The sequence below is a fragment of the Dufourea novaeangliae genome, unplaced genomic scaffold, assembly GCF_001272555.1.
Source record: "Dufourea novaeangliae isolate 0120121106 unplaced genomic scaffold, ASM127255v1 scaffold286, whole genome shotgun sequence".
Classification (NCBI taxonomy): Eukaryota; Metazoa; Arthropoda; class Insecta; order Hymenoptera; family Halictidae; genus Dufourea; species Dufourea novaeangliae.
This window is the reverse complement of record NW_015374181.1, coordinates 168394-193876: the sequence shown is the minus strand read 5'-3', so window position 1 is coordinate 193876 and position 25483 is coordinate 168394. Positions and strand designations below refer to the sequence as shown.

Genomic DNA, 25483 nt, shown 5'->3' with positions numbered 1-25483 from the left:
AAAATTGCCGTAGTAAATTATATGAGAAAATTAAGGTGTAACAATGTAATAATGTATAGTTTTTAACGCTCGTCTTTTTCATCTGATATTGTTCAATTGTATCTTTAGACGGTTATACGTACGCGGATTTCATCATTGAAAGTGGATACCGTTTTATCTTCAATCTTATCGCTTCATTCGTTCTGATATTGATGCTCACATGGCTGTATAATGCTCTTTAAAAGTATGTAGGATAAGATTCGATTATAATTCTCTACCAATGGCTATAATGCGATTTTATCTGTTTTATTTTCATCGGATTTCTTCGATTTAAGATAATTATATCGTTTCTTATTTTGTTAAGTTATAGTAACATATACTGTTAGTAAGCTTTGAAATTCCAGAAAATTGTATTAAATTTCAAATGAATTTTAATAGCTAAAGTAATATTCGTCATTTTAAACAATGAAACGTAATTTAATTACATTTGTACTGTTATAATTGTTATTATCAAAGACCTACCTACTTCAAAGTAAATTTTGGTCAGTATCTGTTTGTTCATTGTAAACAAATTTCGAATAGCTTTACTGTTACAGCAAACGCTGCTTCGAGAAAAATAGCATGCACGCTTCAATTCAATATACGGGGAGTCCCACCTAAGACCGAACACCTAAATATTTTTTTTATTTCTAGTGACACAAAAAATGTTTCAAACACAATTTTAAAATGGAAGTATCGTAAGTAAATGTAACATTTTTTCGTATGTTCATTTTTTTTCGAATTTTATTTAGAGCGCCGGCATTTTTTTTTGCCTAACAGCATGTACTCTCTATTGTATCATATCACACAAAAAATGAAAACGTTTACCAACGATACTCCATCGCTCTCGAAGACATTAAGAATCGAGTAATTACAGCTTGAGCGACTATCACGTCAGAAGAGATAGAAACAGCATCACAATCCATGATTTCTCGTTTTAGATAGAGTATCTCTGCCGATAGGCGTCACTTTAAGCATTTGTAACATAGAAAGTAAGTTCATATACCATCCTAATATTAGTTCTCTGTTTCATTATTTTCTTAGTCTTCAAGTTCACGTCAAGGTCAAAAGTTAGACATGTCGAGTGCACCTTGACACGTGCTACGTAATGCAATAAAAAAAGTACATACTGTCGGGCAAACAAAATACCGGCGACCTAAAAAAATTCGAATGTAGAGATCATAAGAAGAAATGTTCCTTGTACGACACACCCCTTTTGAAAGTCTGTTTGAAACATTTCTCATGTCATTAAAAATTATTAAGATATTGTGGTGTTCGGTCTTAGGTGGGACACCGGTCGGTATTATCATCAGTAGACTGCGGATTTTTATGCAAAATTATATATTCTGAAGCAATTCATATAGAGAAGAGTAAACGTAGGAATTTTTTTCTTTTCTCAAGTATCATATTCGGTTCCGAATAAACCAAGAAACTCATTGGATCTGATAAAAGTTCTGTCCCTCATTGTATTTTACAGACCCCTATACGTTATAAATGCATAAAATCCGCAGTCTAATCATCAGTTATGAGACTTTTCGGATTAATGTTTAATTGTTCTCAAATTGTTGTAACGCCTATCGACAAATTTGCGGCTATCAACACCCGTCTCAAAATTTAATTATTTTTTCAAGACGCAAGGTCACCTTATAGTGATAACGAAGACATATACATGCGTGAATGCATCTTCACACGTGCTACAAGATGCAATAGATAAAAGTGTATACTTTCCAGTAACAAAATAACGATGATCCAAAAAAAAGTCGAACATAATAATCATTAAAGAAAATTTTGTATTCAAGAAATTCCTCTTTCGAGCCCATTCAAACTGCATTTCAAGAATTTCTGCTATCTTTCCAAATAAAGGAGATATTTAGGTGTTCAGTCTTCACTGAGATACCCTACATATTATCGATAATATATATTATTGTATTTAACAATATAGTTTAATATTCCAATGTTTAGTTAATTAAAATAACAAATTTTGTTGACGTTTATCTGTCAAGTTCAACGAATAAATGTAACAATAAATTATTAGGTAATCTCATAATGTAGGGATGTGCGAGTACTCGTAATTTACAAACTGAGCCGAACTCTTGGTGCGATTGCTCGAGTCGAGTCGGGCGTTTGAATTTTCCGAGCTGCATGAAATCAATGAACTGTTCGAAAAATATGCGAGCTACTTGAGAAACTCAAACGGTTCGAATATTCGAGCGCTCGTGAAGACTTCGCTTTAGTTAAAAATGAATTTTCAGCTTGAAAATTTTCGAATTACTCGAATATATTCGAACAGATCTGTAACTTTCGAGTTACTCGTAAATATTCGAATTGCTCGAATTACACGGAACAGATAAAGAAGAAAATTGTATTCATGAAAATCCTACAATAGAATAAAAAATGACAATGTTATTCAAATTGTTTACAAGAAAAAAAGGTATCTATTTTTTTGGAGCTATTTTTCGGTGATTTAATTTAAAAAATTCATTTCATTTGAAGTCTATATGATAGTACAACTCTCACAGAGTAAAAAATATCCGCGCTGTTTGCTGTCCAACTAGTAGGAGATGGAGAATTTAATTTTTCCGGAGACGCGTTTGGGATAAATTAATGGCTTTTTGTAAAAACTAAGAAATATTTAGTCCTGAAATTTGGCATACTTTTTTATCGTAATGGATGCCATATTCTCCTAAAGTTTCGAAGCTCTATGTTCAAATCCCTCCGAGTATTAAACAATTAAAAGAAGATCTTTTTTTGACAGTTTTAATTCTTTTGCAACTGAACATGTACAGCGATTTTAACGTACTATATCTCATTTTGTAGGTATTAAAAATATCTATGTTTTATTTCATCCTTTTTTCTCTGAAATCACATTTTCTTCTGCGCGCGAGTAGCATGTTTTTCATACACTTTCAAATTTTTCTAACAATGTTCCCCACAACATTTCACGAGTTTTCAACATATACATTTCATTTCTAATGACCTTCCGAACTATTTTGCACAAAAAATAGGTAAATAGCAAAACGATCTTCAAATAAAAAAAGTATCTTTATTCGTTGAATAAATTCTCATCGAATGAATTTGTCCATTCAATGTTCTTTTTGCGTCCTTTTTACGAAATATATGTGTACGCCTATAATACGATAAATAAATATCATTTCAAACAGCAGATTTGCATAGTATTCTATGTTTTTGTATATAGAATACCCGGAATATATGTTGTGTCATTTTTACAATTTGTTTTTCGAGAATACCATTTCTAGTATTTCGTATATAATTCCATTGATTAAAAAAATAAGCATCATTGCAAGTACGAATAGAAAAGGTTTATCGTTGCACAGATTAATACGTAAGTATGTATTGTTTTATTCTCGAATCTCTTTCGGTCGCGCCATTCTTTTCCTACGTTCGGCGAGAATCGAAATCTCGCCACGAGCCGTAGGCATAGGCCGTAGCTGTAGGTACTCCATCGTTCTCCTGATGGGCAGAATTGTAATGGCACTAATGGGAACATGTGGCAACAGCGTAACAAAACAATCGATACGATCCAGCACGTGTTGCGAGGTTACATTTATCGATTCCCTCTGTTTTATCGATGCTCGGTGGTAACATGGCCAAAAGGGACTGACAAATACCATAAGCGCCCCTAACGGAGAATCCTTTAACTATATCACTGTATATTCCTGAGTCTGGACGCGTCAAATCGTAGAATCCAACTTACGCCTTCCACGAGTGATAAATTAACAAAAATCGCATTTCTACGATAGTATGACAGTGGTGTACAGGGTGGTCTGGTCAGCTTTTGACGAGAAAACAACTAAATTGTGTGATATTTGACAAAATGTGACTTGAGCAGCCATCTTGTGTGCTCCATCGGCGTCTGTCACAATCGCACAATTTCTAACATTCTAATTCTTTCAACGTATGGTGTTTATTGGTGTTTCTAAGGATCAGACCACCCTGTAGTGAAGTCTACCCGTGAGTACTATACCCGTGAAAACTTCATTTGTGCAATTATCGAGGCAGAAGTTGGATTCTACGAAATCGAATGTCTCTCTCGTGCATTGCGTATACACACACGATTCCCGTTGTTTGTGTGAGCGACGGACACAGCTCACGGCCCACGGAGTCTCCCCCCTTAAATATCTTATTGGGTACAGAATAAAGTAGAAAACACAATACATGTGACGAAAGTTTTTTCTTTTTTGTATTACGCTAAGCCATATTGGCTATAAATGCATAAAATCCGCAGTCTACTCACAAATAACGCGGTTTTTTCGGTATGTACATTAATGAGTACGCAACCTTTTGGCACTACTTAATCATTAATATATTTGCAACTTCTACATCAATGTAATAGTAATCACTGACCAATTTTGCTCACAATCGATAGTAGCCCACAGAATGTGTTCACATAGTTCTACCTCAGAGAGGGGGCTCTTGACATGAGAGTTCTCGTCAAGAACTACTCGAATTTAATTGACCATGCTGTAGGACCGATTTACTCTAAAAATCTCATCATACACCTGAAATATGTTTTTTGCTAGTGCATTTGTTTTAATTCCAATGCTATACTTATGTAACGTAACGTATCGGCTGTGTTCCTTCGTCACATCCATTTTAAACATTTTTTCAAGTCACTATTGTCTGAAGGTAGGTGTCTCTTTAAGATACTACATATGTACATCAAGCAGACAAGTGACAAACCCGTTGAATTATATTATATTGTTCTAAATTCAAGTCTCAAAAAAGCCGCATAAGTTATGGGATGACTTAATATACAGTAAATTCTCCATAACTGCCCGAAACTCTTTGACTTGATTTTCGCACCTCAAAGACTTCAGGCTGACCAGGGAACATCGGGACTGATACACTCCGATTTTGATGAAACTTGGCATAAATATTTATTAGACCCCTCTAAGAAGATAACTGTAATTCGTTCCTGCCCGTTTTTCACTTTGAGGGAAATCTTAACCCTTTTATCCGAATCGCCCTTTTTATATACGTGCTTATAAGTCGTAAACAACAAAAGATATAACTTTTAATTATCAAAAAACGGTATAACTTTTATTTCAACCATTTTTTGATATCTTTTGTTCTTTACGACTTATAAGCACGTGTATAGGAAGGGCGGTTCGGATAAAAGAGTTGATATCTTCCTCAAAGTGAAAAACAGGAACGGTTTTTATTAAAATGATACCAAGCATGATATAATTTAAATCAAATTTATTCATTCTGCGTCAACTCATTTTTTTCATTTTGGTTCTGATTGATGGATCGGAACAGATGATCGGTCAAACTTCCTTGTTGAGGAATGGACGTATACTCGGAAACGTAACTTACAGAATTTGTATGTTATTTGTTATTTAACGCGTTTCTACAATAGAAAGACTTATGGCGGATAAAAAACAATCACCGAAGATTTTGCAGTACATTTTTTGGTAAAACACTTAATTGTTGTAATGTAAATATAACATTTAAATTTTGTAATGTAATCTTGAACATATGTAGATGTCATATTATCGTAAACGTAACCCAAAGTAATTATTATTATAAATAATTTAGAATATTGTACTACTTCACACTACCGTAATTTATAACATATTAGAAACACTATACTGGTAATACTTTACATCTGGTTAACAACCTGCTTTTATAATTTATCACAAGGGAGAACAAAAGAAGATGAGTTATTAACACTTATTAAATAAGTAAATAGGATCTACATTATATTATGTCTGGTCTTACATTAATCAGAAAAATCCCATCTATATTTTAATAAAATTCTCATTAAGGAAGAACCAAAAATAAAATTGTTTCATGGCAACATTAGTGTTATCTCACCGATATGAACGCTTTGAATCCCCTTTTGGCTCCCAAACTTTCAACCGTCGCACAGTGCAGCGGTTTGAAATCACGCAAACCTGGAATATGCTCCGAGCAGTACTATTTTTAACAAAGTATAATATATCACTTGAAATGTTGTTATGTACATGCACTATATACATGCAGCAACATTAAAATATCTAAAGGGATTTCACTGTTGTTAAAATCGAAAACAGGCAAAATATCTAAAGTTTAATATTGCTTATTAATTCGTTTGTAATTATAATATTTAAAAACTAACCGATCGCTTCGATTACATTTCGACCATCTTTGATGCAATTTACCAAAAAGAATACGCGGTACCTCCCAAAATGGCAAAGAATGGCAACATTGTTTCTGCATTATTAAATCATTTATTATTAAAGTTGTCTGCCTGATATAATGAAAAACAATTTCCACTACGAAGGGATGTGAAATAAACTACAAATTGAAAGACGTACACAATTTATATTTTCATTCAGTGTTACCTACATCCTCAATATACAATACTTATTTTATATCTACTATATTTTGTTGCTTACCCTGTAAGGTACCAGCCTAGTTAATATCATTTTCGAATTCCATCGTATAACACAAATATTTTATTTTAAAAGTTACGTTTAAAGAAATACAACTAAATTCACAGCTAAATCACAAGTTACCAAGGGTTAAAAATAAAATAATTACGTATAAACTAGTGCAGCTATCGATCTGTAACTTTGTACTTCTTTTGGTAAAAAGAACACCGATTTTTTAGTTTCTACCACGTTTCCGTGATTTTAAACCACCGTGCCAAAAAGCCACTTGACTCATTCCAAGGGGAACCCACCCAATTTAACATAAAAATCTTTCCGAGGGTTCATAAAGAATTTACTGTAATAGCATAAAATCGTAATTGGCGCATTCGTTTTCTTCGTTTCATTATGAAGTAATGAATCGGAAGAGCAACATTTTCTCTGTGCTTCAGAAATACACTCAGAGCACAAGGTGTACATACTTTCATAAGATAAAAGCTATCTAATTTTTTATTACTTGAACAATGGATGCCAATCATCAAAGTCCAAACTTCAAGATGCGTCAACTGATACACCGTCAGTTATGTCTTACATTAAAAAAACCATTTTGTTAATAAAGTAGTCTTATTCCGTTTTGAACGGAGTATGTAGAAAAATAGATATAGATATATATTTTTAAATTGTTGGAATAACGTTTTCAATTATTCTGGCCTTAATATAAATAGATATAGATGCACATTTACAATTGATGACTATATATTATAGAAAAGACTGTATGAGCCAGATGCTAAAACAATTGATTTTCCATAAACAAGGTGAATGTTCCAAGATTATTACTAGCAAATAAGGATGAAAATAACGTTAATCAATAAATTTTTGTGGTAAGAGAAAACTTTTCCAAACACATGCACTTATAACCTTTTTTGTATTTAGTCTTCAATTATAGAATTGAATTATATATTATACCTATGATCGGCTATGTACTACGAAGGAAGGGAACCAAATCATAACTTCTGTGTAAATAAAAAAATCATAGGAATGAAAATTTTGATAACGCATAAAGATTTGTAAGATCACTTTTATGGAAATATAAGATTTACTTTAATCAAATGTTACACTTTTAACAACTCTATTTGCCTTTTTTTCATACTGGCATTAACAATTTTCCATCTGGAAGTCTATTAATAGACAGTCTCGTGTCGATACCTCTTGACTAGCACTAACATAACATACCTCCGTTGTAATTAATTATTTAAAGTTTAAATGTTTCTTTTTCACATAAATGGTCGTTATACAGTTCACTTCTATTGTAGACGCTGTGTGTATCGAATTGTAGAACAAAAACTCTTAATCTAATTTATTTAGACAGACACTAACAAACTTGTAAGTTCGCGAATCCAATAAATTGCAGCTTGTACTTTTTATATTAGTTAGCTAATTTCCAAGAAACGTGGCTGAAAAGACAAAAAATAATATAGCAATATTTTTGACAAAAATGAAGAGATATATGTATATGTATCTATGTATCAATGTGTCTGTCACTACGTTTCGTTATCATGCCTGAGGTGGGGCTTCGATATCGATGAAGGCACTCGGAACCACGTTTTTCTATCAGTTGCTTCAGGTATATATAAGACCAACCGCGCATCTAAATGTTTGTTAGTGTTATGATTGCCAGTTATACCAAACTTATTTTCTAATTTTCAAGTCGTTTTACAAAATTTTGCGGCTTATTCAGCTTAAAACTTATGTAAGTGGATTAGGAGTAAATCTTTAGGGATTATCAGAAGACTAATTATTGGTTACTTTGCAATAAATCTTCAAGTGTCGGTGAAATTACTTAGTGAAATATTAGAAATCAGCTCTGGTTGTAATTGGTTAGTGAAGCAGGTATACCAAGAAATGTTAATAATGATATCATGAAAATGCTGATTAGATAAACTGTGACGAAACCACGTAAGTGTTATAAATTAATAGATTATAAAATTTGACAGAATAATGATAGTTTTTTTTTATTAAATAATGAATCTAATACAATATTTTGTGTTAATGAGAAAACTGACGTTGAGTAAATATATTTCAAGTTTTGCAATTACTTTTGCTTATGTTAACACTAACAAATAAAATATTGTATACAAAATATAGAATACGTTTATTATTCTGTATTATTTCTGTCAGTAAAAAGAAATTATATTTTCGAGAAACGACGTTTAGAAGTACTGTCAAACAGAATTTCACTTTCACCTATTCAAGTTCACGAATTATTTCTATTCATAGCAGGTTGACAAATTTATTGGATACTACCACGTTTTGCAGTATGCTTTGTTCTTCCTGGAACAAAAAGAATATTTTTCACAATTCATTGTAAGAAATTAAAGTTACAGTAACATATCGATATTGGGCTAATACAGTGACGAAGTTTCACGCCTGATTATCTATCAACGTGGATATCTTTGTGAAAGAAGTTTCTTGGTGACCGGCGACAAGAAGTTAATCTTCGTTCAGACTGCATGGGCATTGCGTTATCTGCATGACTTGCAGTTGGAAGTGAGGATCTAGGCAGTGAGCAATGACGCTCTTGATAACATGCCAGATCTAACTCTTCCAGCTCAAGGTCCTGCTGATTATCATCTTTCCATAGAGAACGAATTTTTCGCCTTGAAAACTTTTAGATGACTTGTGTAAAGGGGTCATGGTCCAAGTGGAGAAGTGGTCTCTACGCTTTGATTGAAAGTGAGATTCAACTCCTCCAACTTACTCCTAACCTCTGATATTCTTCGCGTCTTCTCATATCAGAAATATATTTTCTTGTAACGAACATATTTAGCGAATAAAACTTTTTACTGCTGTGCTTACCATGGAAATGCGTTTTCTGGCGTCTACTAGAAATTCTTTTGTAATTTGTGCCTGCTCTACTGCCTGTCATATATATCATTTAACATGTAAACGTATTACATACTTCATATACGTACAACGAATTTATAAAATATAATTAAAATTATAATTATAAAATATGTTTATAAAATATAATTTAGTAATCTGTAACATTAAAGTATATTGTAAACGACTACCTAATCAATTCCAGTACACCCATCCCTCGATTTACACAATAGATACGTTCCACGAAAAATCTTATAAATCAAAACCGTGTAAAACAGGACACAGCATGTACATAAAAAAGGAGGATAAGTTCAACTAAACTTTAAACCGTGTAAGTCGAATTAAAGAATATAAAGAAAAGTCGTAGATATGTTCATAATAATCGTGTAAAATGATGCAAAGATTTTATAAAAAAACGGAGATTGGTTATACTGAATGTTGAGTATCAAAGTTGAAGCTCTAATCCTGTCCAAGAATTTTGTCGTCGGGCGATGCAATGAGACAATGGATTTCATAGAAAACAAAATACGCTTCGATAATTTCACAAATGAAGTTTTCGCGGGTATAGCACGCATGGGTAGACTTAACTACAAGGTGGTCTAGTTCGTATAAACAATAAACACCATGCGTTGAAAGAATTGGAATTTTAGAAAGTGTAAGAATGAAACAGACGTCGATGGAAACACACAAGATGGCTGATCAAGTCACATTCTGTCAAATATCGCACGATTTAATGGTTTTCTCATAAAAAGCAGAGCAGACCACCCTGCCTACCACTAGTACACTATTGTGAAAATGCGATTTTTGTCAATTTTTCACTTCTGGAAGACGTATTTTCGGTTCTACGATTCGGTGTGTTCAAACCCACGGATATATTACAAGGATTCTCCGCTAGGGGCGCTTATAGTATGTTAGCCACTTTGGCCATGTTACCATCAGCATCGTTGAAACTATAAATCAGTCGGTATATGTAACCTCGCAACACGAAAGGAATAGCTGCCGGACTATATCGAGAATTCTGTTACGCGGTTGCCACATGTTCCCTATTACAATGCTACCCGTCAGGGAAAGGATGTAATACGACTCGAGGCGAGATTTCGATTCTTGCCGAACGTAGGAAAAGAACTACACGAGCAAAAGAGGTTCGAGAATGAAATAATATGTAATAATTTGTGCAGCGATAAACCTTTTTTTTATTCGTACTTGCAATGTAAAATTGTAAAAATGACATCATATATTCCGGATATTCCATGTACAAAAAAACATGGAATACTATACAAATCTGCTTTTTGAAATGATATTTATTTATCATTCAAAAAAGGACGCCAGAAGAACATTGAATAAATAAATTTATTTAATGAGAATTTATTCAACGAATGAAAATACCTTTTTAATTCGTAGAGCGTTTCATCCGTAGCGTTGAATAACATTTTCATCTTTTATATGTATCTTTATTTAAAGTTTTTGGATATAAATTGGAATAACTTCTGCCAGCTCGAATAATAGTCCAGTTGAATTAGACTATGAAGAAAATATAATTCTGATTAGCTGTTCTTTTATGCGAAATGGTTCGTAAGGTGATTAAATGGAATTTATACGTTTTAGACTCGTGAATTGTTGGATAACTTTGTTAAAAATTTTCGACAAAGTCTGAAAAACATGTTTTTCATGTGCAGAAGAAAGTATAATGTTTTTAGAAAAAAAAGGTTCAAATAAGAAATGTAAGTATTTTTAATGCCTATTAAGTGAGCTCCAGTACGTTAAAATCGGTCCACATATTAAGTTGCAAAAGAATTAGAACTGTCACAATAGGCTCTTTTTTAATTGTTTATTACTCGGAGAGATTTGAACATAGAGCTTTGAAATTTTAGGAGAGTATAGTCTCTGTTATGACCAAAAACTATGCCAAATTTCAGCGGTAAATATTTGCTCGTTTTTTCGAAAAGCCATTGAGGCTATAGCCGCATAAGGGAGTCAAATATGCCCCTAAACCAAATTGAACTTGCGATGGCTCATTCTATAGCTTATAAAAAAGAACCAATGTTTGCCAAGTTTCAGCTTTGTATCTCGACTAGGGGGTAGTAATGGGCAAAAATAAAAAATCACTTTGTTGTCCAGTTTCTGCTATCCTATCGCATAAAAAATTGTGAAAACATATCAGGGACATTTTAGTTATCGGACAACATGTTATTGAATTTTTTCAGCTTCATTACCCTTTAAATAATTAAAATTTTTTAAAAGCGTTAAATAACTATAATTTATATTATAATTTATATTAAAATATACAAACATGAAAGAATTTTGTACTTACCTTATAAAATTTCTTAAAAATATGTAGTAACAAAAGTATTTCTTAAATAAATGATTGTGAACCTAACATTATTTCGCTCTATTACTAGAATAATTTTCAGCAAATTTCATAATCAATTACGTCTAAACACTTGCGCTGTCGAAACTAAACTAAATGTTGCTATAGTACTTAGAACACGTCTCTTCAAAACATAAACAAACACCACAGGAGGTGTTCCACGAAGCAGATATGAATGACAACGGTAAACACGCCAGTTCGAGTTATGAACCTATCATTATTTCGGCTACTGTATATGTTGTTATTCCATTTCCTTAACACTACACTTGTGATAAATCACTTTCTTAATATAGGTTTCTGGGCATTTTTTCGAGCACAAAAATTGTTGACATTCAAGCTTCAATTTGTTGCTAAATATTGCTGTTTTCGAAAAACCAAGATAGCAGTACACTTTTATTCATTCTTAGAAACATAGGGACAAAGTATCATTCATTTTGAACAAAGATAAAATTTGGGGTTTTCGCCAGCTTTCCGAGTCAAATACCCCACTATGCGCCGTGGCACACCGGTAGTGATAGGATTTGGAACGCTTCGGATCGCTTCGAATCTGTACACGGACGAAAATTTCGAATCGCTTCGAAACTAATTCGAAGCTACAAAACTCTTGAAAGTCTTAAACGGATTCGGAGTTTCGAGCGACTTCGAAATCTTGAACGGATTCGAATGCTCGAGCGGATTCGAGTCTTGAACGGTCTTGGAAATCTTGAGCGTTTTGTAATTTCTAAGTCTTGGAAGTGTTGAGATGTTTTTATAGGTTATATTAATATTCAATATCTTACAGGTACCGGCTTTTTGATTACTTTGGCTCAAGCAGTATCATTGACATAAGGTATTAAAGAATATCCGTAAATTTCGAATTATCATAAATATATTTATTGTTCTAATTATTTATTTATTTATTAATTTTTTGTGGAGATTGGGGAATGTGAGAAAGGAAATGTAAAAAAAGTGAAAACAGTTCCCAATGATTGAGATACAATTTGCGAAGAAATAAGGTTATTGCTTATACATATTATTTATTGAATAACAAAATGGTATTTAAACTTAATATAACGTGGGATATAGTTGAAGGGAAAATATCGAACAGCAGTGATTTTCGGAAAACAGTATATGTAAATGTTATTAAGTAAATACAACGATTTTGACTAATTTATTCAGTATCCGCATAGTACTTAATTTATTACTAAAGTCTATTAATACCTTATTATTTATTTATTATTACATACATTATTATGTAGTATGCTATTAGTTTATTACTTCATGTTTGGTTGAAAATAGTAGTTTAATTAAGTTTAAATACGATTTTGTTATTCAATGAATAATATGTATAAGCAATAACCTTATTTCTTCACAAACTGTGTCCCAATCATCGGGAAATGTTTTCACTTTTTTTATATTTCCTTTTCACATTCCTCAATCCTCACAAAAAATAAATAAATAAGTGAATAATTAGAACAATAAATGTATTTATGATAATTCAAAATGTACGGATATTCCTTAATATCTTATGTCAATGATACTTCGTGAACAAAGGTAATCAAAAAGCCTGTGCCTGTAAGATATTGAATATTAATATAACCTATAAAAACATTTCAACACTTACAAGACTTACAAATTACAAAACGCTCAAGACTTGAATCCGTGCAAGACTTTCAAGATTTTTGTAGCTTCGAATCAAATTCGAAGCGATTCGAAGCGTTCCAAATCCCATCACTAGGCGCAGCTCACTCGTTTTCTGCCCATGACTGCACGATTACTCTCCGTTTATACATGTGGACATGCGTGTGTAGTCGAGCCATCGCGACGAAACAATTTTTCGCAAAGATCGCGCTCGAGACTGGAGAAGATGATGAACTTTGATACACGAATTTTCCTGTCACTGGACCTTCTAGCGACCAGGGCATCAACTTCGACGAATTATCATCAAGTAAAAAGATGTTTCAAAATGGTACCATGCGCGTATTTTTAAAAAATATAAATGAAACTGCAAAATACCAAACATTTAATCTTTTTTTTTGAATAACAATTACATTTTTGAGGATGAGAATTTCTACAATTTTGATCCGAAATTAACAACAGCTTCCTGGTTCGAAATAAGCAACTCGCTATCTTTCCGACCCTCCATTCTCTCTCTCTCTCTGCCTCATCCCCCCTAACCCTCTTCTTTCTTTGAAGTCGCCCGCAGAGTGAAAGATACGAGAACCATACTTGGTCCGAAACAAGTACATATACAGGGTGTCCCAAAAATGTTATCCGACCCAGAAATGGGCCACTCGGGGGGTGAATTGAAACAACTTTTTCCTTAGCAACAATGTAATCTGAGGTTTCGTTACCGAGTGTTGTGCCCGTGGGGGTACAACGGATAATTTGGGATACTTGGGTTCGGGAGCGTTTGAAGAATTAGCATCCACTGGTAGTTGAGCGAAAGGAAGGATTTATTCAACTTAAGTTACACTTTGTCGTTCGGTTTTTCACTGCCGCAGGGCGGTGAGTGTCGTTTATATAAAGTCGCATTTGTCTCAAAATGAGGTGGTAGGGGTGTCGGGCTGCCATCCGGCAGGGCATGGGTTTTGCTGATCAGTTTGGCACGTGTTGCTAACTCGACATTCGTGCCTCCTGCTGAGTGACTCCAGACGGCCTCACGGTGTGATGTACTGATGCATATCCGAGCACAACACGAGATATTAACGAAAAACCGCGACCAATCAGAGCGCGAGTTTGCCAGCCGAGCTCCCGCGCTAGCGGTGGCTACGCGCTACGCTTGTACTACGAAGCTCCGAACAAGTAGGTCAGCATGCATCGCAGGAAACTGCGTATAATAGCAAATAAAAAAAACATAACAAATTGAACTTTTTATCATCTTTCGTTTGTCATTTAAAGTGACGAATGAATGAAACATAAATGTAAGAAAATCATGTGTAACGTAAAAAGACGAATACACAATGATTTTAAATTGTAAATTTTCTTCTCAAATAACGTATTAACGAAAAGGTAATGTATCAGTAATTGTAGTTCGTTATTGACATAAAAATTCGTAGTTCAGTAACGGGCTACAGTGATACTGATTACAAATCATTGTCTTCAAGAAACCCAACGATAAATGTACTTACGGAAACTTGTAGAATTATTGCCGTGAGAAAGTCATAGGTCGCGTTAAATTAATAAGATAAGAATCAAGAATAAATTAAATAGAACACACCCTTTCGGAAATCCATCTGCAACTTGTAGACCTGTGTCAGTAGGTCACTGTACGGATCCTGGCTGGTGATAACCCAAGTGATTTCTGGTGGGGTAGCGCCTAGTCCACAGCTGTATACGGCACTTCTGAAAGAAGTTGTGACAAGTGCGGTCGAGTCAACGCACTGACGGTGTTTATTTCACTGTACGGTCACTAACACTGTCCACTTCTCAGAATCATATTATTTACTTTATATAATTTTGTTATTTATCGTGTTGCTCCTACGTTAATTTATTGTTATAGAGGAATGTGTTGTTCCTACGTTAAGAAAAATACCACAATATTCGTGTGACGAATACATGTTTCACTGTCACTGAATGTCATGAGACACTGTCTGTGTTTTTTCCTAAGCAGCTTCTTCTACCCCCAAAACTCCGTAGTAAAACTTTTGGTGGGAATATGTTAGGACCAATGACAATTTAGGGCGGTTTCCTGATTACGGACCGCTTATGTCACGCAACTCGCAAGAATTCGAGCGGCCAAAAAATTAATGCACAATAACTGCTCCTCCCGAAACCACCCTTGAAATCCTATAAATTTACCAACGCGAGTGCCAGCCAGATCCTCCAGGAACAACGTCCTTACTTGCAAGGCAACACAACATCAGACTGTTGGCCATCTCTAACTTGCACGCATCTGTTTCACATAAACGTTCCTGTAGGCGATCGATAGCCGAAAGACCCACCGTGGTCTTTCGCGGCCGTGCAACGCCTTTAAAAACCCTTGTAAATTCTCCAACGATCCCTGAGCTATAAGGTATCGGTTTGCGACTCCTAAATGACATTGACGCTACTAACGCACATGTGTTTTGCAGAAGTGCCATTGTACAATTTCACAAGAGAAAGAATTTGTTCAAGACATACAGCCTTTTGCATTACAAGGATTTTTAGCCTACGTGCGATCTTGAAGGAGGGTCCGTGAGACGAAACAGACCTAGCGTTGTACGGTCGCGAAAGACCACGGTGGGTCTTTCGGTTATCGATGGCCTACAGCAGGCCTGTTCAACTTGTGGCCCGCGGGCCAAAATCGATAATCGCCCCTACCGGCTTGCTCTTTCAGCCGAGGGGAATGACCCCCCTCCATAGCCACAAGAAGCCGACGTATAGAGGCAAGAAAGCGTGTGTACATGCTCTGACTGTCCCCACTTCCGACGCTCCAGAAATTCCTACCCCCACGACGCATCACAGCGCAAGCGAGTAGTGGGGAGTGGACTGAGTGATGGTGGGGATCGCGTCGTCTGGCGAAATGACTCGTGGGCCACATGTTGGACAGGCCTGGCCTACAGGAACGTTTATGTGAAACAGATGCGTAAAAGTTAGAGATGGCCAAGAGTCCGATGTTGAGTTGCCTTGCGAGTAAGGACATTGTTCCTGGAGGATCTAGCTGGCACTCACGTTGGTAAATTTATGGGACTTCAAGGATGGTTTCGACAGGAGCAGTTATTGTGCATTGGTTTTTTGCCCACTCGCATCTTGCGAGTTGCGTGACGTAGGCGGTCCGCAATCGGGAAACCGTCCTAAATTGTCATTGGTCCTAACATATTCCCACCTAAAGTTTTACTACGGAGTTTTGGGGGTAGAAGAAGCTCCTTAGGAAGAATCACAGACAGTATCTCGTGACATTCAGTGACGGTCAAACATGTATTCTTCGCACGAATATTTTCGCATGCTGTGGATTTACGTGAAGTGTACTGGTGACACTGTGGCCGCGGCGCAGCAATACGCTGACGAGCACCCAAATGAGAGTGCGGAAACTCTACCGTCCGCGAACAGCTTTCGCCAGTTAGCAAACAGAACCTATCACACGGGAAATTTCGTGCCCCGTACTAGCAACTGTGCTTGGCGCCGAAGTACGCGAAGTGATGCTGCGAACGATAGGGTGCTGGCAGCAGTGACTACAGACCCAACTGTCAGTGTGCGTGACATGAGCCGCTGTCTCGAGTAAGTTACACTACAACGTAAGACTACATCAATTGTTAATCAAGAGAAACAGATTTTGTTTAATAATATTGTACTTATGCAATTTGTTCTAGTATGGACCCATCAGCAGTACATCGCATTCTGAAGGACCATATGATGAACCCGTATAAGTATGTACGGGTGCAACATTTGCGCCCCACAGATTATATCCAACGTATGCAATTTTCACGGTGGATCCTGGACGAAGTAGCGCGGAATCCATCGTTCTGCAAATGCATATTGTGGACTGACGAAGCTCTCTTTATGAGAGAAGGCTGCTTCAATGCCCATAATATGCATGTGTGGGACGATGAAAATCCGCACACTCTTTGTGAACGCGCAGTCAAAGACCGCTGGTCAGTCAATGTATGAGCGGGAATTTGCGGCGACTTTATCGTTGGGCCGTACATTCTTCCCGACAGATTGAATGGCCCAACGTATAAAGTTTTCTTAGAATATGATCTCCCGGACCTTTTGGAAGATATTCCACTAGACATCCGGGAGAACATGTTTTATCAACACAACGGGGCACCTGCCCATTACGCCGCAAATGTCCGCGCATACTTGGACAACACTTTCCAGGACAGGTGTCCTGTCGCATGGCCCCCGCGATTCCCGGATATTACTCCTTTGGATTTTTTCTTGTGTGGACACCCGAAGGTAATTTCATTATTGTTATTAATTATAACTTAATATTCAGATAGGTTTTCATACTTATGTTTTATTTCTATTTTACAATGATCATTTTTGAATGAGGTGTATCGTGAACCGGTCCAGATGGTTGGGCATGTACTAGCACGATTACAAGCAGCCGTAGCCAACATCAACGTACCGATGCTGCAGCGGGCGCAGCACAACATACTTAGGCGTGCTGAAGTCTCCGTAGCTGTCACGGGGGGTAATTTCGAACACCTACTGCATTGAAAACAATCGGCCCCTTTCGGGGCCACCAATTTTTCTTATCGTAGGAACAACACATTCCTCTATAACAATAAATTAACGTAGGAACAACACATTCCTCTATAACAATAAATTCACGTAGGAATACCACATTCCTCTATAACAATAAGTTAACGTAGGAGCAACACGATAAATAAAAAAACTATTTAAAGTAAATAATACGATTCTGAGAAGTGGACAGTGTTAGTGACCGTACAGTGAAATAAACACCGTCAGTGCGTTGACCCGACCGCACTTGTCACAACGTCTTTCAGAAGTGCCGTATACAGCTGTGGACTAGGCGCTACCCCACCAGAAATCACTTGGGTTATCACCAGCCAGGATCGGTACCGTGACCTACTGACACAGGTCTACAAGTTGCAGATGGATTTCCGAAAGGGTGAGTTCTATTCAATTTATTGTTGATTATTATTTTTTTAATTTAACGCAAGCTACATTTCACGTTTTCCCGGCAATAATTCTACAAGTTTCCGTAACTACATTTTTCTTTAGGCCTCTTAAAGATTCTGTTTAAAAAAATAATTGTGTATTCGTCTTTTTACATTACACATAATTTGCCTACATTTACGTTTCATCCATTAATCTCTTTAAATAACAAACGGCAGATGATAAAAAGTATGATTGTATTTGTTACGTCTTTTTTATTTGCTATTATACGCAGTTTCCTGCGATGCATGCTGACCTACTTGTTCGGAGCATCGTAGTACAAGCGTAGCGCGTAGCCATCGCTAGCGCGGGAACTCGGCTGGCAAACTCGCGCTGTGATTGGTCGCGGTTTTTCGTTAATATCTCGGTAACGAAGCCTCAGATTACATTGTTGCTAAGGAAAAACTTGTTCCAATTCACCCCCCGAGTGCCCCATTTCCGGGTCGGAGGACATTTTTGGGACACCCTGTATACGGCAATTCAACAGAATAAAAAATGACGAAGTTATTCAAATTGTTTACCAGAAAAGAAAGTATCAATTCTTTGGAGCTATTTTTCGATGATTTAATTTTAACAATTCATTTCATTTGCAGTCTATATAATAGTACAACTCTCAAAGAGTAAAAAATACCACTCTGTTTGCTGTCTGATTTGTCCGAGATGGAGAATTTAACTTTTCCGGAGACGCGTTTGGAATAAATTAATGGCTTTTTGTAAAAACAAGGAAATTTTTGCTTCACAAGTAAAAGAGGTATCGTTATTCATTGCATAAATTCTCATCGAATAAAGTTGTCCATTCCATGTTCTTTTTGCGTCCTTTTAACGAAATATATGTGTACGCATATAATACCCGTATCAATTATGTCAATAAAAGATAAATCAATATCATTTCAAACAGCAAGGTATTAAGTTTTTCATTGTAACGTTTGCATTCTTGACAACATATTCGAATCCAGCAACCCCAAAAACATCAGAATACCGATGTTCATGCTAATCCAATGAAGTTATGGGGTTTGGATTTTCGTGGAAAAGGACCACTGTGCGCTGCGCCGTACGTTGCGTTGTTACGAACGCACGATTATAGGCAAAATTTATTGTAGTAGTACTCACAGTTTTTTTTAAATATCTGGGGAACTAAGGCCGTCCGTCGATTATATCTAAGGAAGAAATTGTTTAGAATTAGGCCCCCGACAACATATTCAAAAATAATTTAAATCATTCTCATGGGCGTAGCCAGGTTATCAGTCGGGTTTGGGGGGGGGGGGGCAAAAATATTAACACATCCCATGCCACAATGAAAAAGGCTATACGTAGCCAGACACACTCCATTTTATTTTTTCAGTCATAAATCATTGAAAATGTATGCGCTTTGTTAATAGAGTCTGTTGGTCGTGTTTCAAATTATACTGTAATATTAAATATTACGCAAAAATTTTGAAACTCTAGGAAGGGAGGAGGGGCGTAAAATCAAATTTTTTTCTTGTAAGGTGGCGCAAAAGTCACTTTTTCCCGTCCAGGGGAGCGCTAGTGCCCCGCCCCCTGCCCCTCCCCCTGGTTACGCCCATGATCATTCTATGTTGGTGTATCAAAACCTAGCCAACGATTTTTTTCAGTTATCACATAAACAGGAGGAAAAGCTGCGTATTTTGCAGTCGAATATTCCCGTAACTAAATGGGTTATATAAAGTGTTGCTTGTCAGATGTTGTGTGTGCGTGTATTAATGTATCACCGTAATAAATGTAATAAAGTGTAATAAAACACGTTTTCATTAAAGAAACTGTTTCATGAAACTAATTTTTAGGAATCTATATTTTTCAATGAAGTATGAAAGTGTAAGTATGTTCACAGTTTAAACACATAACATAATCCATCATCTGTAAAACGATATACATGTATTTCTCTACCCTTCCATATTTGTGCAATTTAGCATTTAATGAAGATACGTTGAAAATCATAGTTGTAGGTAGAAAATCAATTAATTTTATTCTTTGAAATCTGTATTCGTTATAATATATTTGTTTTTTTAATAGATTGCTCGAGTAGACGAAGGATGCATCAACGCCTTATTGACATTAGAATACTTAAGTATGTTGAGCCAAGTACTACCGAACGAGAATAGTGGTGAAATTGTATATGGACAAGCACATCAAGATCCAAAATTATCAAAAAGGAATATAAAAAATATCAAAAATAATGAGTGCATTGCTGAGGAAGTGTATCAAGGTCTACCAATCATCGATGAAAGGATACATCCAATGCATTTTTTTTTCGATACACTAAACATTTTGCCAAAATGTCAGCAAGCTGAACTTTTATTCTCCATGTTTTCTAATAGTAAGACCTTTATGAACAGTCAGTAGTAATGTTATGAGTTACGTCCGATTCATACTAGCGGTCAAAAGCACTATCAGTTTTAGACTGTATTTCTCCCATTGGATTACAGTTACTCGATTTAATATTTGGACATCATGGTACTTGCGTAATTATTGCTCTATATATTTACACGAAATCTGGTTATCAAATTTTCTGAACTGTGATAGGGTACAGCACATATTTTTGTTCATAAATATGTCAAGTTAATCACTTTATTTCTCATTATTTTGTACATAATAAATCATAAACGAAATTAGACCCAATATTGATATCGAAAAAACATTCGGACACGCGCAATCTCGTGGTTTATTCGCTTTACAAGGTCAGTCCGTAGACTCCTTATGATTGTTCAGTGTAACGCACCATAGTGAATAATTTTTTATCAATAATTAGCTGTTTATAATTATAATTCATTTTTGTACATTCATGTCATGATAAGCGTAAAATTATTCGAAAAGTAAAGATCAATCCAGGATTAAAAGCTCCTAATTTAAATGCAGAATTTAATACAGTTTCAAGAATTTGGAAAGAAACTACATGTGGATACAGTTCGCAGTGATTTTACAAAAGTTAGCTATAATGGTAGGGTGGCTTGTAAAAAGCCATACATCAACCATATCCATCTAAAGAAACGTTTAACATTCGCTAAAGAATTTATTTTTAAAACACAGTCATTGCGGAGTGTTGTGATCTTTGTGGATAAAAATCAGTTTCATGTTTCTGCATCTAACAGACAAAAATTAGCGTGGCGTAAACCGAATGAGCAATTCCAAATATAATAATAATATCAAACTGATGGGGAAACACGGTGACAGAGGCTTGATGATATGGGTTAGTTTTTATTGATGGACTTGTATTTATATCCAAATATAAATTTCTAAATAATAATTTTATGTCCAAACATGTTAAAACAAAATCTAAGGAAATGTATAACGAATATGGATATACATAACAGTTTCAAGTTCTACCAAGAGAACAATCCTATATTTATTATACACGGTGTTCCGCTTAAAACGAGCCACCCAAATATCTCCTCTATCTGTGATCATATGAGAAATATTTTTTATCTAATTTAAATGGTTTCAAGAGACAAATTGGATAGCGGAAAAAATTTTTAATGAGTGTCATCTTTGAATGATTTTTACAAGATCACCAATGTTTCTTTACGTACATCTTTTTTCTTGTTATATGCTACAGCTAACATTATTCTGCATTTATCCATGTATAATAATATCACCTTAAAATGACCTTGAACGCTAAAAATTTAAAATTTACTTTCAGAATTTTAAATTCACGTATATAAATTTTCACAATCTGATTCCTCTCTTGAAATCATTTACATCGCGTGAAAAATATTTCTCGTATGATCACAGTTAGGGAAGATATTTAGGTGGCCTGTATTAAGTGGAACACCCTGTATAATTACTCGAAAGTGCTCCATCCTCTGCCACAGGTACCGGATTTAAATCTAATAAATACTTTATGGGATTTATTAGATCGTAACATTCAGACGACACCCATAAGAACAAACGAAGAATTACAAAAACGACTAATAGAAGAGTAGAGATGTATTACTCAAAATTATTTGCTTAAAATCATTTCAAATATGCCGACATTTCTAGAACATGTTATTAGATAAAAGGGATATTTAACAAAATATTAAAATTATTATAATTTTGTTCGTGAGAATCTATACATATACAGGGTGTCTCAAAAATGTCTCTCTTTCGGGAAATGAGGGGTTGCTGGGATGATTTGAAACCAGTTTTTCCTTAGCGAAAATGTTATCTGCGGCTTTGTTAACGAGATATTAACGAAAAACCCCGACCAATCAGAGCGCGAGTTTGCCAGCCGAGTTCCCGCGCTAGCGGCGGTGGCTACGCGCTACGCTTGTACTATGAAGCTCCAAACAAGCAAGTCGGCATGCATCCCAGGAAACCGCGTATACTAGCATATAAGAAAAATATAACAAATCGAACATTTTATCATCTTCCGTTTGTCATTTAAAGTGATGAGTGAATGAAACATAAATGTAAGAAAATCATGTGTAACATAAAAAGACGAATACACAAGTATTTTCTTAAACAGAATCTTTAAAAAGCCCAAAGAAAAATGTAGGTGCGGGAACTTGCAGAATTATTTCCGGGAAAACGTCATATGTAGCTTGCGTTAAATTAAAAAATAATAATCAACAATAAATTGAATAGAACTCACCCTTGCGGAAATTCACCTGCAGCTTGCAGACTTGTGTCAGTAGGTCACTGTACCGATCCTGGCCATCGACGACCTAAACGGTTTATGGCAGGATATTGCCCAATCCGCAGGTGATCGCAGGAATACCTCACCAGCCGAAGGTAAGGGTTGTAACGTCACGTGCGTGCGGGTTATTCCATCGAATACATATTCACTTCACTGCACGACCACTAACACTGATCAGCCAACACGATCACTTGATGTATTTTCAATCGAACGTGTTGTTCCTACATTAGGTTCCTGCATGTCCGTTATTCTGTGCGTACCACCAGAACATTTCGTAATACTCCCGTGAACTGAACATCTCTGTCGCCCGATTGCTAACCGACTGACAGAATTTTTCCGAAAGGGCTTCCTCTACCCCCAAGCAGTTTCTTATCGTTACATTGTGAGTTCACTCCCACCGTGGCAACAAGATTTAGATAAAAAGAAACCAGAGTTCTAGGAACACACGTGCTTTGCAGAAGTGCAACGACCGAACCGTCGTGCAGTTTCACTGAAACGGGGGCTCCGTTAATTTATTGCCAGGATACCCATTGCTTGAAGATAGAAAGCAGAAACTACGTTATCCTCGAGGAGCAGGAAAAAAAATTTCACGGACACATGTTGAGTTGACGCAGCTTGGCCCTGTCCGAGCACCAAAAGTTCGATTTGTTATGTTTTTCTTATTTGCTATGATACGCAGTTTCCTGAGATGCATGCCGACTTGCTTGTTCGGAGTTTCATAGTACAAGCGTAGCGCGTAGCTACCGCTAGCGCGAAAGCTTGACTGGCAAACTCGCGCTCTGATTGGTCGGGGTTTTTCGTTAATATCTCGTTAACAAAACCGTAGATAACATTTTCGCTAAGGAAAAAGTGGTTTCAAATCATCCCAGCAACCCCTCAGTTCCCGGAAGAGAGACATTTTTGAGACACCCTGTGTAATACTTTGTAAACGGACTTAGTTCAATAATTGTATTATGTAGGAATTATTACATCATGCGTTGTGGCCATACATAAAGAACTAAATGAGAATGTATAATTATTTTAAGGTTCTACTATGGAGAACGGAAGTAAAGGGCGTGCGAACAAAATCTTGATGGATAATTTTTTGGAGCGTATAAAACAGTTGCATAATAAGGAGCTTTTATTAACGTCCGCCGAATCCCAAAAGTTCACGATGATGCTTCTTAATAGACCTCGAGACGGTGGTCCTCATTTACCATTTTTTTCAGTAAAAGGTAGTACTTTTTTTACTGTCAGTTCAGTATGTACACGGTATCAAGAAATTACAAGTCGCGGTTACTATAGCCGGATTTTACACCTTCGGTTTGGTGGCAGTTCAGGTAAGAATGCTGCCACAAAATGACCTGGACCATGAATGTCAAGGTCAACTTTTTTTATCATTGCATTATATTCTACTCATCGAGAGGATAAAAAATCTGAAATGAACCATTGATCGGAACTCAACCGTTTTCTTGAAAAATGATGTTAAAGTTGGATTCATTTTTAAACTGTTTTTAGTTATAATACATATATCAGTACAGTAGAGATTTTGCATCTTTAACTTTATTTTTTATTCTATATTATCCGCGACATATAATTTCTTGACATCTTGCCTGTGTTACATTTTTCATGTTGTTTGATGTGCACACATGCGTTTATCTGGTAGAGTAACACAATACATTTACTAATCTCAATACCATTTTCAGATGGATATTTACATTACAATGAGCAGTACTCTTATCCACGTTGGAAATGTTTTATAAAAGGAATAAGTACAACCCATGTGATTGTCACAGTTTTACCAGCATCCGAAAAAGATGTACGTCTATTCATGTCACCTTCATACACGGAGGATTGTGTCAGAAGTAATGATTTTGAGAATAATGATATGTCCGGTAAATTTTATATTTATTGTAATAAAAATATTCGTACATATTCCGATTCACATAAATGATATTTTGTCGAATGCAGATGACGAAGGAAAGTTTCTTGAAGAAAATCTTGTTATTCCTGTTTATGTTTACGACTGTTCGCTAGCCTCGTTGATCGACACTTTAACAGACAAACTAAAGATGTCACATAATAAAGACATATATCAAGATCATACATTTCGACTTGGTCAACAAGAGGGCAAACAGTTTATTGAATTAAAATTTAATTCTAACTCGAAACCTTCATCTCCGGAATTAAAAAGTGAGGATTCCGATAACACCACTAGTGGTAAGCAAAATTTGTTATTATATTTCATTTATGCGATATGTGTGTTACGTATTTTTAACATTTTTTTAAATAAATTGCTCATATTAATTTTAATTTACTATCAACATGGTTTTAATAATTCAGATAGTTTCAATATCAAATTCCATTTTCGAATTAAGAACATTGTTCTACCCTTCATATGCCTTGGACTGAAAATTTCGCATGTGACTGGTTAAGCTGGAAGCTCACAGAAAATGAATTGTAAAAACAAAATAAACGCCATAATCGCATTATTTATTATTTTAGTGTATGTTCAAAGTGTTGTCACCCCATAGTGAGATACATTGTTAGATATGTTTTGATCTCCTCTTTGCAATGGCATACAAAAAACTAAGGCATTCTATTTAAAAAAAAACGTTACCATTAGAGAAATCTTGGAAGATATGACCT

At 35.6% G+C, this 25483-nt stretch overlaps 1 protein-coding gene across 1 annotated transcript in view; it reads left to right on the top strand.

Moving 5' to 3' along the window:
* LOC107192119 (protein SZT2-like) overlaps positions 1-25483 on the top strand; it is a 102624-nt gene that overhangs the window by 45130 nt on the left and 32011 nt on the right. Inside the window, exons 11-14 of the mRNA XM_015581314.1 lie at positions 20254-20557; positions 23881-24069; positions 24541-24729; positions 24806-25054. Coding sequence (XP_015436800.1) covers positions 20254-20557; positions 23881-24069; positions 24541-24729; positions 24806-25054 — 931 coding nt within the window. The remainder of the gene's footprint in view (positions 1-20253; positions 20558-23880; positions 24070-24540; positions 24730-24805; positions 25055-25483) is intronic.